General features: G+C 46.1%; 1 protein-coding gene across 1 annotated transcript; it reads right to left on the bottom strand.

Annotated features, from left to right (window-relative positions):
- Window positions 1-1,541: 1,541 nt before the first annotated feature.
- On the bottom strand, window positions 1,542-11,079 carry MRPL24 (mitochondrial ribosomal protein L24). The gene is made up of 6 exons (XM_083167854.1): window positions 10,928-11,079; window positions 8,738-8,925; window positions 7,967-8,062; window positions 5,707-5,810; window positions 4,995-5,125; window positions 1,542-4,130 (listed from the first exon to the last, which is right to left on the bottom strand). The coding sequence occupies exons 2-6, from the start codon at window positions 8,921-8,923 to the stop codon at window positions 3,994-3,996; spliced, it is 654 nt and encodes a 217-aa protein (XP_083023980.1). The 5' UTR covers window positions 8,924-8,925; window positions 10,928-11,079; the 3' UTR covers window positions 1,542-3,993.
- Window positions 11,080-12,594: the final 1,515 nt, after the last annotated feature.

Here is a 12,594-nt window from a genome sequence, read left to right on the forward strand (position 1 = left end):
AAGGGCCTCAGTTCCTGCTGGAGCCTACTGAAAAATAGCCCTGTGTATAGCTAAACTCAATATATACATTAAGTAGATCCATAAATATAGTGCATTCTATTTAGTATTTATTTAATCCAGTGATTATTAATTTAGTGTAAAGGTAAATTATTGTAAATCATCTGAAGTAGCATAAATAAGGTATTCCAGTTTAGTTTGCTATAAATAAATGTATTTCTTGTTGCCTTACATTTGTTTGCTTCTGGTTGGAGAACACTTACCTTTCTGCTGGAGACTATTGTAATTGTGACTATTGTAATTGAAAAGTTGCTGCTGGAAAAGTGAGCCTAAAAAAAGTTACACCAGGCTTTCCCAAACACAGCCCTCAAGGCACACGAATACCCCTTTCAAACATACGCAAAAATCCTGTTTTTTTTTCACATGAACGCACATCAACCCGGGACTTGCGTTTGTCTGAGAGGGGCTACCCGGGATTTGACTCCCGTATCCCAAGCACCTGCAATTGACCCAGGTCTCCAAAATCCTGGGATCGAGCCCGGGAAGTATGTCTGAAAGGGGTATAACAGTGCAGGGTTTAGCGATATCCAGGCTTCAGCACATGTGGTTAAATCAAAAATAACTTGGGTACTAATTAAGTCACCTAGACTGATATCACTAGAACCTGCACTGTTACTGGGCCTTGAGGACGGAGGTTGGGAAGGCCTGGGCTACACACTTAATGACTGGTCGCACTATGGCTGCTCATTAGAAACCACTGAAATATGTCTGGCCAGATTTGGTGGTATTTTCAATGGTTCCTGCATCCAACATACATGCAGTCACTTGGTTTTCTGTACAAGCATGGGCAATGTGATATAGCCATGAAGAATACATTGTTCACAAAGGTATTGGGTCTACACACTTAGGCCCTTATTCTGATTGACGCGGACTTTACCGCATACTTTCGGATCGCGTGTTTACGGCGTCTGCGCATGCGTGGAGAACGCAACGCGCATGTGCCACGCCTTGACTCGGTACCAGTTCGGCCAGATCCCGTCCAGAACTGTTCACCGCTATCATTCGGGAAATAGGGGCGTATTATGGGCGTCATGCGGAATGACACATGGGCGTAGTTTCAAAGTGGGCAAAACGGGGCGGAAACATGGGCGGACACGGGGGAGTACACTTATGTTGGGGGGCGTACATTCGGAAACCACTCCGAATGCACGCGATCAAAAAGGGCAGAAATGTGCGGTGTCCACAAGTGTACTATTGCTTTGCGGACACCACTCGTTCATGCGCTAGGCGAACGTACGCCTAATGACTACAACCATTAACACCTGAACCCAATAGAATCTACTCCTTTACTCATTACTCACTAATAGGACGCTTGTCAGTGCTTTAATTGAAACCATTGCTGCTTCAAGGAAACCTTACTAGTCCCCCACATATGCTGTACTTGTCAGACACTTTCAAACTGCTAACAATGGACATGACAGAATATTAATACTAGCAATACACATGTGTATTTGACATGTACTCATGAAACCACACATTTTGGGTAAAGTAAACACATTTATTTATATTCATGTCACAGTCAAGTTTATGAGGATAGGTAATTGAATAAGTGGGTCATGTGATGTATAGCAGAAGATACTTCATAGTGGGTTGTTTGGCGTAAATACTCCGCTTACGTGCGGTAGCACCGCTTGGCTCCCGTTCGGATGCGGTATTCCCGAGCATACTCTGTAATACTCTGAAATACCGTGCCGAATCGGAGTGTTTCTCCCGCACACGCATGCTTTGTATGTCGTCCGTAAACACGCCCTGTTCTTAAAGAGTGAGTCCGTCCGAATGCGGAGGACACGTGGGCGTTTCTACGGACGATGGCCGCACGCGGCAAAACACCGTGGCGTGCGGACCGCACCGTAAGAATGCGGGAATATCCGCACCGATCAGAATAAGGGCCTTAAACTGGGTACACACCTAAAGATTTATCGTTACTTCCTCATCTTTGCAGACACAGCTTACGCTATGGAACTTCCGTACTGTACGCCACCCTGGGTCCACGCTACCATGTAATACCTCTAGTAAAGTTGATGACGATGGTGCTGCTTACGTAGTGGTTAAGTAATGGCTATACGTAACTGGCGTATCGGTGGCCGCAAAGATAAGGAAGTACCGATTTATCTGTCCAATCTATCTGTTCTGAACAAAAATCTGGCAATGTATGGGAGCATATGACAATCAACCATTTGCTACCAAATTCTGGAAAATAGCCATAAAGGCTTGTCTGGATAAATTGGTTATATCAAACAAATCTAACCAATTCTTTTGAATGAGCATGGGGGGAGCAAACGGTTGATTGTCATATGCTCCCATACATTACCAGATTCTTGTTCTCACCAGACAGATTGGACCGATAAACCTTTAGGTGTGTACCCAGCATTACAGATGGTCAGGACAATATATCGTTTTTTTAGTGGTAGGATATGTCTGCTCCACCTGATCTCACACACCATCACCTTTAGGGTATTACATTAGGAATTGTACTTTAGCATTCTCAAGGCAGTAATGGGTATGCTGGTAAGTGTTCTTTGTAAGGACAGGGGAGCAGGGATTTGATTGTAGCATCAGGGGAGCAGATGGTTGGGGGGGACTAATTGAGGAGCCAGGGTGTAACTATACAGTGAAGAAAGCAGGGGGTTAAATTGTACAATCAGGGGAGGATTGGATTGTACAGTTGAAGCCCAAGTGTACAATCTCGAGGGGTTGGAAGACAGATTGTGTGCACACAATTGTGCAATGCGTAGTCCCGCTGGTCAAATGGTTGGTCCTCTATGGTGCATGCCTGATGAGTCGTGATTGGGTCCAGATTGCATGTTGTCTGACTAGTCCAGGGCTGGGCAATTGCGGCCCTCCAGATGTTGATGAACTACACATCCCAGGATGCTTTGCATTAGTTTTGCTATGTGGCCATGCTGAAACTGATGCAAGGCATGCTGGGATGTGTAGTTCATCAACATCTGGAGGGCCGCAATTGCCCAGCCCTGGACTAGTCCATCACCTTCCCCCACCTCGTAGGAGACAGAGACTAGAGATCATATTTGACCTCTAGCGTCTGACAGGGAACACAGCTCTTTGCACTCCCGGTACCTCCAGGTAACGATGCAGCGCTGTGCTCCCTGCCAGACGCTAGGGGTCAAATATGACCTCTAGCATCTGTCTCTACCAAAGCTCCAAGACACGTTGACAAGAAATAACCCCTGGCAATGGGCACTGACCCCTTGGTTGTATGCAGCAGCTGGATTGTTCGACAGATTGTGTACACATTGTGAGTACATTATGTGTACTCGGGAAGTAGAAGGGAAATCTGGACACAATCACGATTGGAAGCAGGTCTTTCTGATGTATGGCCAGCTTTAGGTAAGCAGAGGCTCTAAGTAAGGTGAGAGCATCATGGGTGTAATTGTGGCTACAGTGGAATGTGTTAACTATACAATCAGGGGTTGCACACCCCTGTACAGAGAGGGGAGCATGGGATGAAGGAGTAATAACTGTGTGTACTGGGGAGCAGGGATATAAACAGGGGAGGGGTGATAATAGTACGGTCAGGGAAGCGGGGGAAAGAGGGAATAGAATGGTTAGGAGAGCGTCAATGGCAGCACAGTAAGGATGATCAGATCACCATTTCTTCCTTACAATGTAGAACTTTTTTGTCTGTTCTCTTCTAACTGGGCAACAAGACAATATACAGCAAAACAAATAACCATTTCTGCAACAGTTGTGTTTAGCAAAATCTCATATTGCAATGCATACAAAAAAGACAGTTTTTTCTTAATTTGAATCTTATGTGAGTGTACAAAGTGATCCAGGTAACATCAACTAACGGCATCCAACAAGTCACCGGCGCCCAGAGCCAGGTCAGGTCCAACATGAAGGATGTGGTTTGTAGGAGTACATCCCCAATATACAGCGGCCGAAGGATCCACCACCAGCATTAGTCCTGCTCCATTAGTACCAGAAGGACTTCCTGTGTCGCCTGTCCTCTACAATGCCCATTTTCTCCATAATTTCCTCTTGAAAGAGTTTGAGTGAGGGGACATAGGTCCTCTCCAATGCATCTTCTACAGAGGTGTCCTTGGGACCATCTAAGGCAACAAAGACAGTACAACAAATGGCACGTGCATACAACAGAGGATGTGTATTTGATAAACGAGGCTTCAAATATTATTATGTAGTAACAAGCAGTAAGGGACCAGACCATTGGCAGATCGGGTGTGGAACATTTGATCTACAACTACATTGTATGAAGATTCCCATGAAGTCAGACACATAAGATTAGTAGCAAGAATGCTCGATGTACGGTTTTTACATATGAAGCCGGCCTCTTCTTTGCAGGGGCTGTCGAAACTATCACCAGTTCCCCCCCAGGGGGCTTGCGAGCCCCGTGGCAACTGAGCTCCTTTCCGCCGTCGGTCCCCATCACTGCCCCGACTCTCTCTCCTCCCACCCCCCCCAACCCTGCCCGTCTCCTCGAAGCGGAGATGGTTAGGGACCAGCTGCCAAGAGACTGTCTCTCTTGGCGCTCCATCTGTAAGACATTACAATTTGCTTTGTATTGTAAGGTGTTGAATAATTTTTTTTTTAGAATTGCATATTATGTACTGGAATGCTCTCTGTATTGTATATGACTCCAAAATACCTACAGAGACTTCCTATTCCCTCTCATTGAAGGGGGGCATCAACAATTCCCCTGCCTGCCTTACTCAAGCAAGTAGTATATAGGGGACCAGTGTGACAGTAACAAGCTTCCCTTACCATTTATAACCTTATCAAATACCTCCCCACCCTCTCTTCCACCAAACTCCTCAGATCGGATTAATTGTTACCATAGCCTTGGCCATTCTTTCAGAGAACCCGGTGGGACCTCAGAGCAATGTCTCGGACAGGGCACGTGTGGTGTGGTGATTAAATAGTGAGAACGGTCTATCTATGCTGACAGCCAGACACACCTTTCCACTGCTCCGGTATAATTCCATCACGCCTCTGGAACACGGGTTTGCTAATGATACGCCCAGTTCTTATAGACACTCTCACCCGCTCGCCCTCTTCTGTGTATCGCCATTCCACATCCGTGGGCTTCCTAAGAGAACATTACAGTGTTTGATCTGAGACCACGTTAGACAACAAGCAGACCTTAAATATGGCTTTATTTACTAATGTGGTGCAAACACTTATTTCAGCTAATTCAATTGATGCTAATAGCTGGCATTATTGGGGATTTTGTTTCACCTGCCTGGAGGAAGGAGAAATGATAAAGTGCCATTACTTGGTGGCCATGACTGGAAAAAAAATAAAAAAAATAAAGGGATCCAGGATAAGTTTGCATGAAAACTCACTGTGGATCCACCTCTGTACTGGCATTTGTCCAACCAGTCCATCATCTGTCACTTTTCTATAACCGTTTTTAACAAAAAATACCTTTGGTGCCTTTAAATAAACGGACGCAAAGATTACGAAAAAAGACAAAAGTAGTACTGACTGGCAAGTGAACCACGAATGGCCCCTGAACCCCAGACTACTGGAGTTTATCTGCACTGTCCAATGCAATGAAGGGCTTAATAACTGGAAGCGCAGAGCAAAACAGTTTATATATTTATGTTATGGATGACACATAGAACTATTCCATTATCCCTGCAAAATATTCACGATGAGGCAACTTACCTGTCTGTAGGATCAACCAAAGCCACCTTGTTTGTTAGGAGGGGTGCCTCGCTGGCCACGTACTGCCCCACAAAGTCAGCCGACTTACCAATGTAACGGTAATGCTGCAAGTGTTAGAAAGGGAAATGGTAATACTAACATCGTCTATTACCAACATGATGCCACAAGTGTAGGTAAGGGAAATGGTAATACTAACATCGTCTATTTCCAACAAGATGCCACAAGTGTAGGTAAGGGAAATGGTAATACTAACATTGTCTATTTCCAACATGATGCCACAAGTGTAGGTAAGGGAAATGGTAATACTAACATCGTCTATTTCCAACATGATGCCACAAGTGTAGGTAAGGGAAATGGTAATACTAACATCGTCTATTTCCAACATGATGCCACAAGTGTAGGTAAGGGAAATGGTAATACTAACATCGTCTATTTCCAACATGATGCCACAAGTGTAGGTAAGGGAAATGGTAATACTAACATCGTCTATTTCCAACATAATGCCACAAGTGTAGGTAAGGGAAATGGTAATACTAACATCGTCTATTTCCAACAAGATGCCACAAGTGTAGGTAAGGGAAATGGTAATACTAACATCGTCTATTTCCAACATAATGCCACAAGTGTAGGTAAGGGAAATGGTAATACTAACAACACCTATTTACAAAATAATGCTGTAAGAGAAGGAAATAATAATGGCAGCATGGCCCTCATTACGAGATAGTAGAAATAAGCTGTGCTGCACAGTCCATTTCTACTTTAGACATAAGAGGCACCGCTGCGTCGGAATCGAACATTAGGGCTCCTGTCTAACGCCTGTCACTGCAGACCCTGCTTCCCTCAAACTGACCTTGTGGCCACTAGTGGCATTTTTCCAGTGCATTCGGCAGTTTTATTGATTTACAGTTTCTTATATAGCGCAACATATTCCGTTGCACTTTACAATTGGAAACAATAGTGATTAAACAAACTGGGTAGATACAAACCGACATGGAGGTAGGAGGGCCCTGCTCGCAAGCTTACAACCTTATGGCCTGACTGACTTGACTCTGCCACGAGAAGCTATTCATGCTTTTTCCTAAATTTAGCTTCTTCTTTGCATCACAGCCAGGTAAATGTTGCTTATAGTGATGTAAGCAGTTAGGAATGGTAGTTTTTAAGCACAGGAATTGGTATTAAGTCACAGATTAAGCACAACCATGTGAGGTGTGAGGTATGGTGTGGCTCCCTAGTCTTTACCCTTTTTCTAGAGCTCAATACCTGAGCATTTCCCCAGGAACCGGCTGTTCTCCCTGAGCTAATGATATAGTGCATACACATAAAATGAATACACAAACAATGGGGCAGATATATGAACCAGCATTAAGTGCAGAAATGCACTTAACGCTGGTTACCTGGGGCAGGGATTACGATTTCCCTAATGTATTACTAGCGCACCTAACGTACGCTAGTGACAGCCTGCCGAGTTACGCTCGGCGGGGCTGTCCCCTGCAATCTGCCCCAGTGTTTAGCGGCCGGGCGATGTATTAACAGCCGCCCAGGCATTAATTCGCCCCGGCCACTTCCCCAGCTCAGGGCTAGCGTTGTCCTATCCCCCACTGTGGAGACAACGCTTGCCCTGCTTCTGGCTTGGGCTGCGCTGGAGAGCTCACGGTTTTAGTGAGATCTCGCGCATACCCAGAAAGCCGGCTGTGGGGGGGGGGGGAGCCGCGAATGCGCATGCACGGGGCGAGCCGTTCACGCTGGTCATAACGGCTCTCCTTATCGGCTTTGGGGGGTAATACATCTGCCTATAACATTTGCCTACTTCTCCACGTTATGCAGGAGAAGCGGGACTCGATATTTAAAAAACGTTATAGGCAGATTGATACATTTGCCCCAATATCGTTCAGTGTCACCGACAATATACTCAGGATTTTACTGCATGTACAGATGACAGAAGAGGTCGTTAACGATATAGAGCGTACACACTAGACGATATGCAGGAAAATATTAACGATATTATTATCTGGCATAACGTTTAAATCTGCATACACTTTAGATGAGATTTTGTACTTCTGCAAAACATACATAATTAAAAACTTGACTGTTCCACAAGGTAACTGTGATGTCACCAATTGCCCAGGACCTTTTCTGAGTGACTGTTCTCGAGCGGGCAAAATGAAAGATGACATTTAGGGGTCATTGGATCATATTGGTAACAGACCCAGGACTATATGACCTAACGTTTATTACAGTCACCCTCCCCTCCCGGTCTTACCGTATTCATGTTCTCCACCACAACCCAGTTCCGGGCACGGATAACTTGCGTCACTTTCCCCTGTTTCCCAGCATCTTTGCCACTGAGGACTTCTACCTTGTAAACAAAACCAGACAAAAACATTGTAACAAGCAATAACTAAGCACAAATCGTGGAAGGATGTACATTATGTGTTAATATTACACAGAAACACAGTAAGATTGTAGCTGGGTATCCAATCTTCATGGTTCGAATAGGAAAGTGTTAAACCTTTCACCATGTGAGACATTATTTTAGGTTGATGCTAGAATGCCATTTATTTATTACATATTAGCCCCTGAAGAAATTGCTCTCCCTCTATTGTGCACCATCTCTCTCTCTTGCTATCCTATATATTTCGCTCTCCTCCCTCTCTGTCTGTGTGTCTTTCCCTCTCCCAGTGAAACACTCGCTCCTCCTCCCCCTCCCCATGGCACACTTGCTCTTCCTCCCTCTCCCCATGACACACTCGCTCCTCCTACCCCTCCCCATGACACACTCGCTCCTCCTCTCTCTTCTCATGACACACTCGCTCCTCCTCTCTCTCTTTCCTCATGATACACTCGCTCCTCCTCCCCCTCTCCTCATGATACACTCGCTCCTCCTCCCTCTCTCCTCAAGATACACTCGCTCCTGCCAGAGTGTGCTGGAGGCACCAGAGCAGAAATCGACAGGCCAGGCAGGAATGAGGGTGCTAGAATGAACACTAGAGTAATTAGCCTCTACAATAAAGAACTGCCACAGCCTACTTACTGTGTCCCCACGGAAATATTTCCATTCATCATTGCGGATGGGCTCCACAAATATTTTGGACCTTCTTTTGCCAGGTGGGTTTTTCTTCTGAGCTGCCATGGTAGAGGGCCGGCTCATGCCAAACCGGTAATTGCGAGGCAACTTGATCACCTTGGAGGCCATGGCGGCCAACGCCGTCAGTCGCATGTCTGTAATAAAGCAAGGAAAGACACCTATATATCAGCAACGGCACTTTCCTTAAGTGGAAATAAATAATAGAACTGAAATAACGACAGTGATTACACATAATTAGACTAATAAGGTGGGCGGACCGGTCTACAAGGATATTGGCCTTTCTGGCATTCGCCAGAAGTACCAGATGGCCAATCCGCACCCTGGTTATACTTTTCTAGGAACAAATAGGTATAAATTTACATAGCACAGCAGCAACGTGTATTAATGTATGCATGAATAGAACAACCACATTAAGCAGATATTTTTTTTAAATGTTGTGTTTATTGTATGTATTGACAGCGCTGTTGCATTCTGTATATATTGTCTTGTTTACTAGAAGGGGCTTGGTATTTCCTTTTCAGATTCAGCTGTAGCTTTGAATAATTAAGTAGACCAGCGCTCAAAAAAAATTACCAATCCCAGGATCGGGACCCAAAATGTCCGGGATTGCCATCCCCAGCGCTCAATTATTGTTTTGGAGTGTGTTTGGTGATTGAAACCAGCTGAAAATAAGTCAGCAAGCCACAGAACGTGTGTGATTCATTTGTTTCCTGGTTTAGCCTGATAAGCTGGCCGTTCACTAGTGAGATTTGAGCACTTACAAATCGGATGAAAAGTGCCAAATCATATGCGTTTCAGCTCCGATCCTGATGCACAGTCCCGTGCATATTGTATCGAGACTGCAAGGGCTACACTAAGGATTTTCAGATCCTGCTGCCCTTGCATATAAATCGTATGCAAAAGAGCCGCGTATCATATCGCATGCAATACTGCCAGGCGGTTCAAGGGTTATGTTTGCAGAACACCTAGCTGGCGCACAGGTGTAGCATACCTCCCAACATGACCCTCTCTAGGAGGGACAATGCTCTGCTCCTGGACTTTCCTCTTAATGTATGATTACCATCGCCGGTGTTGAACAGGTGAATTGATAAGAAAGGTGTTTACCCACAGGTGATAGGGCTATTTCACACACTCCAGTTTTGACCAGTAGGCAAAAAGCCGGACACACTTTGTCCGGCTTTTTTGCCTGACAGTTGTTTCTTTCACATGCACCGGCTCCGTGTGTAAATTTGTGGGTGGGAACTAAAGTGACGTCAGTTTGGTGGGGGTGGAGAGCTAAAACCACACACCAAATGACCGTGTGTGTGAAAGACCCCCATCGCCCTCAGCACATACTGACCTGTGAGGACGGGACGGCTACGGCACGGCAGAGGTAAGATCCGGCTGCTACCCGGCGGCCGCGCCGTGAACGTTCCGCGTGAATGGACACAGAGCAGTCCATTAAACACTTCAGGGATGGCACGGCTTTTAAGCCGTGCAGGATTTCGCCGGCCGGATAGTGTGAAGTAGCCCATACAAGTCCAGCAGCAGAGTATTGTGTCCTTCCTGGAGTGGCTCATGTTGGGGGCATGGGTGCAGTCATTACTGTCACATTTCCCAGACCACCTAGCTTGCGCACAGGTGAAGTCTTTACTAATGGTCATAGTTTCCTAAGCTGGTGCACAGGTGCAGTCATTACCATCACATTTTCCAAACCACCTAGCTCAGGTGTAGGCAACCTGTGGATCTCCAGCCGTTGTAAAACTACAAGTCCCGTCATGCCTTGCCAAAGATCTGCGATAAGAGAGTGCTAAAATTGTGGCACAGCATGCTAAGACTTGTAGTTTCACATCATCTGGAAAGCCACAGGTTGCTTATGAATTATTCTAGCTGGTGCACAGGTGGAGACATTACTAAAGCCCCACATTCATTAAGCCAAGAGGCATCGCATGACTGCCTATGGCACACACGCAGCAGAACCACCACAAGGAGCAGTGACTCTGCTGGCCTATGGTAGTGCGCATTACACGCTCATTATAATGCCAGCCTATGGCACGGCACAGCACACATGCAGTGAGTGCATTACCAGCAGCAGCACATGCTCAGTATAACGCCGACCTATGGCAGGGCGCAGTACATAAGCAGCAAGGGCATTACCTGCGAATCTCCCGGCTGTCAGACGTCTCCTCCCTCCCGGGTTACAGCTTGTGTGCGCTCCAGTGAAACCTGTTCTCGGCCTGCACTGGCAACAGAGCAGCGGAATTAAGGTTCCGGCCTGGGTCTGAGAGAATATTTGTTCCTCCCACAGTAATATGTGTATCTGCACAGTGACACAACAGAGGGAGTATACCCGGGACTCCGGGGCCCACACCGGCCATACAGGGATTACTCAGCCACATTTACAGTTTTGGTTCCATTTGGACAAAATACAATATGACACCTGCAAAGGCAATGTGCCTGCTTGTGCTGGGAGGGGTTCTATGATTGAAATCCAGGAGTATCGTGTCCATCTTGGAATGGGTCATGTTGGGAGGTCTGCAGTGCAAATATTTGATTAAGGATTACCAATAGTTTTACCATCGATGGCAGAAATCTGATGGAACTCGTCCATCGAGGGAGAACCATCAGATTTTTTTTTTAATCTTTCTTGTTACTGGACACAGAACCTAGCCCCGGCGTGACCTTCACAGCTGCACCACTCTACACCCAAATCTGCTTGGCCAGCAGCACGAAAATAATAGAGCAGGGGTGATCTTAAGCTGTGTACACACGGGGGCGATAGGGGTTGAAGTCACAGGCGACCATATTGCCAGTGATGGCAGTGTGCCCCGGCGATAAAATCACCGGGTGCGCGCTCCCGTTTTCAGCCCCGTTCTAATCGCTGGTCGCAGGAGCTTGCTCCTGCGACCAGCTGATTACCTCTGCGGCACCACCCGGCAGAGGTTCCCTTTCATCAGCGACCATCTCTGGTCGCTGATGAAAAGGAGAAACTGAGCAATATATCTTCCCCCATGTGTACGGGGCTTTAGACAGTTTTCAGGCCAAGGTTTCATATGTCGATGTGAAGCACAGGCAGGGCTGCCATCAGGAATTTTGAGGCCCGGGACTAATTTCCAGTCCAGGGCCGTTCGATTGCATAGGTGTGTATGCTGTCCCAATTCCTGCTGTGCGATCTATAAACGGCCAAAACTGGTTTTGTCCGTCCATACTCGGTCGGTCGAAGGTTCAGTGCCGTTTACTTTTCATCCGACAGGACGGGCCCATATCGGAACAACAGTGCAGTGTGTACGCACGTTGGATCGATATGCTGGACGCTCTTGCGACTATATTGGCAAAATTGGAACGCCAATGTGGGCGTCCCATAGCTGCATGATCTCTCCTACAGCACAAGCAGCGTTCACTTCTCACTACAGCATTTCAATAGGGAGTATATATAAAAAATATATATCTGCTATGATCGGTTATCAGATACAGGTGGTAAGCGTCTAAATTTGACTCAGCCACCAGGGTGACTATGTTCAGAAACAGGTGGTAAGCATCTAAATTTGTCAGCCGGCAAGGTGATTATGGTCAGATACGGGTGGTAAGCATCTATGTACAGTTTCGCCTCAGAAGCCAGTCCCTGGTCCAGCAGCTGCTATTCTTGCGCTTTTTTTTTTTTTTTTTTTAAATAGACTGTAATGTTGTGGCCATAGCATGTTTTTGTATGCCCTTAACGCAGCCCATTATACGCTGGTACAATCTTTTTCTTGAGACTGTTTGGACGTGAGTACATCGGACGTCGCAAGTAAAATTGTACAGGTGTATACATGCGTATCGGCTGG

The sequence above is a fragment of the Crinia signifera genome, chromosome 12, assembly GCF_055691185.1.
Source record: "Crinia signifera chromosome 12, ASM5569118v1, whole genome shotgun sequence".
Taxonomy (NCBI): domain Eukaryota; kingdom Metazoa; phylum Chordata; class Amphibia; order Anura; family Myobatrachidae; genus Crinia; species Crinia signifera.

Excerpts from the sequence above, each read along its gene's own strand:
- MRPL24 (XM_083167854.1), bottom strand. The coding sequence starts at position 8,923 with ATGCGACTGACGGCGTTGGCCGCCATGGCCTCCAAGGTGATCAAGTTG. Across the intron at positions 8,063-8,737 it reads AATATTTCCGTGGGGACACA|GTAGAAGTCCTCAGTGGCAA; the intron begins GTAAGTAGGCTG and ends TTTGTTTACAAG. Across the intron at positions 5,126-5,706 it reads TTGGTTGATCCTACAGACAG|GAAGCCCACGGATGTGGAAT; the intron begins GTAAGTTGCCTC and ends ATGTTCTCTTAG.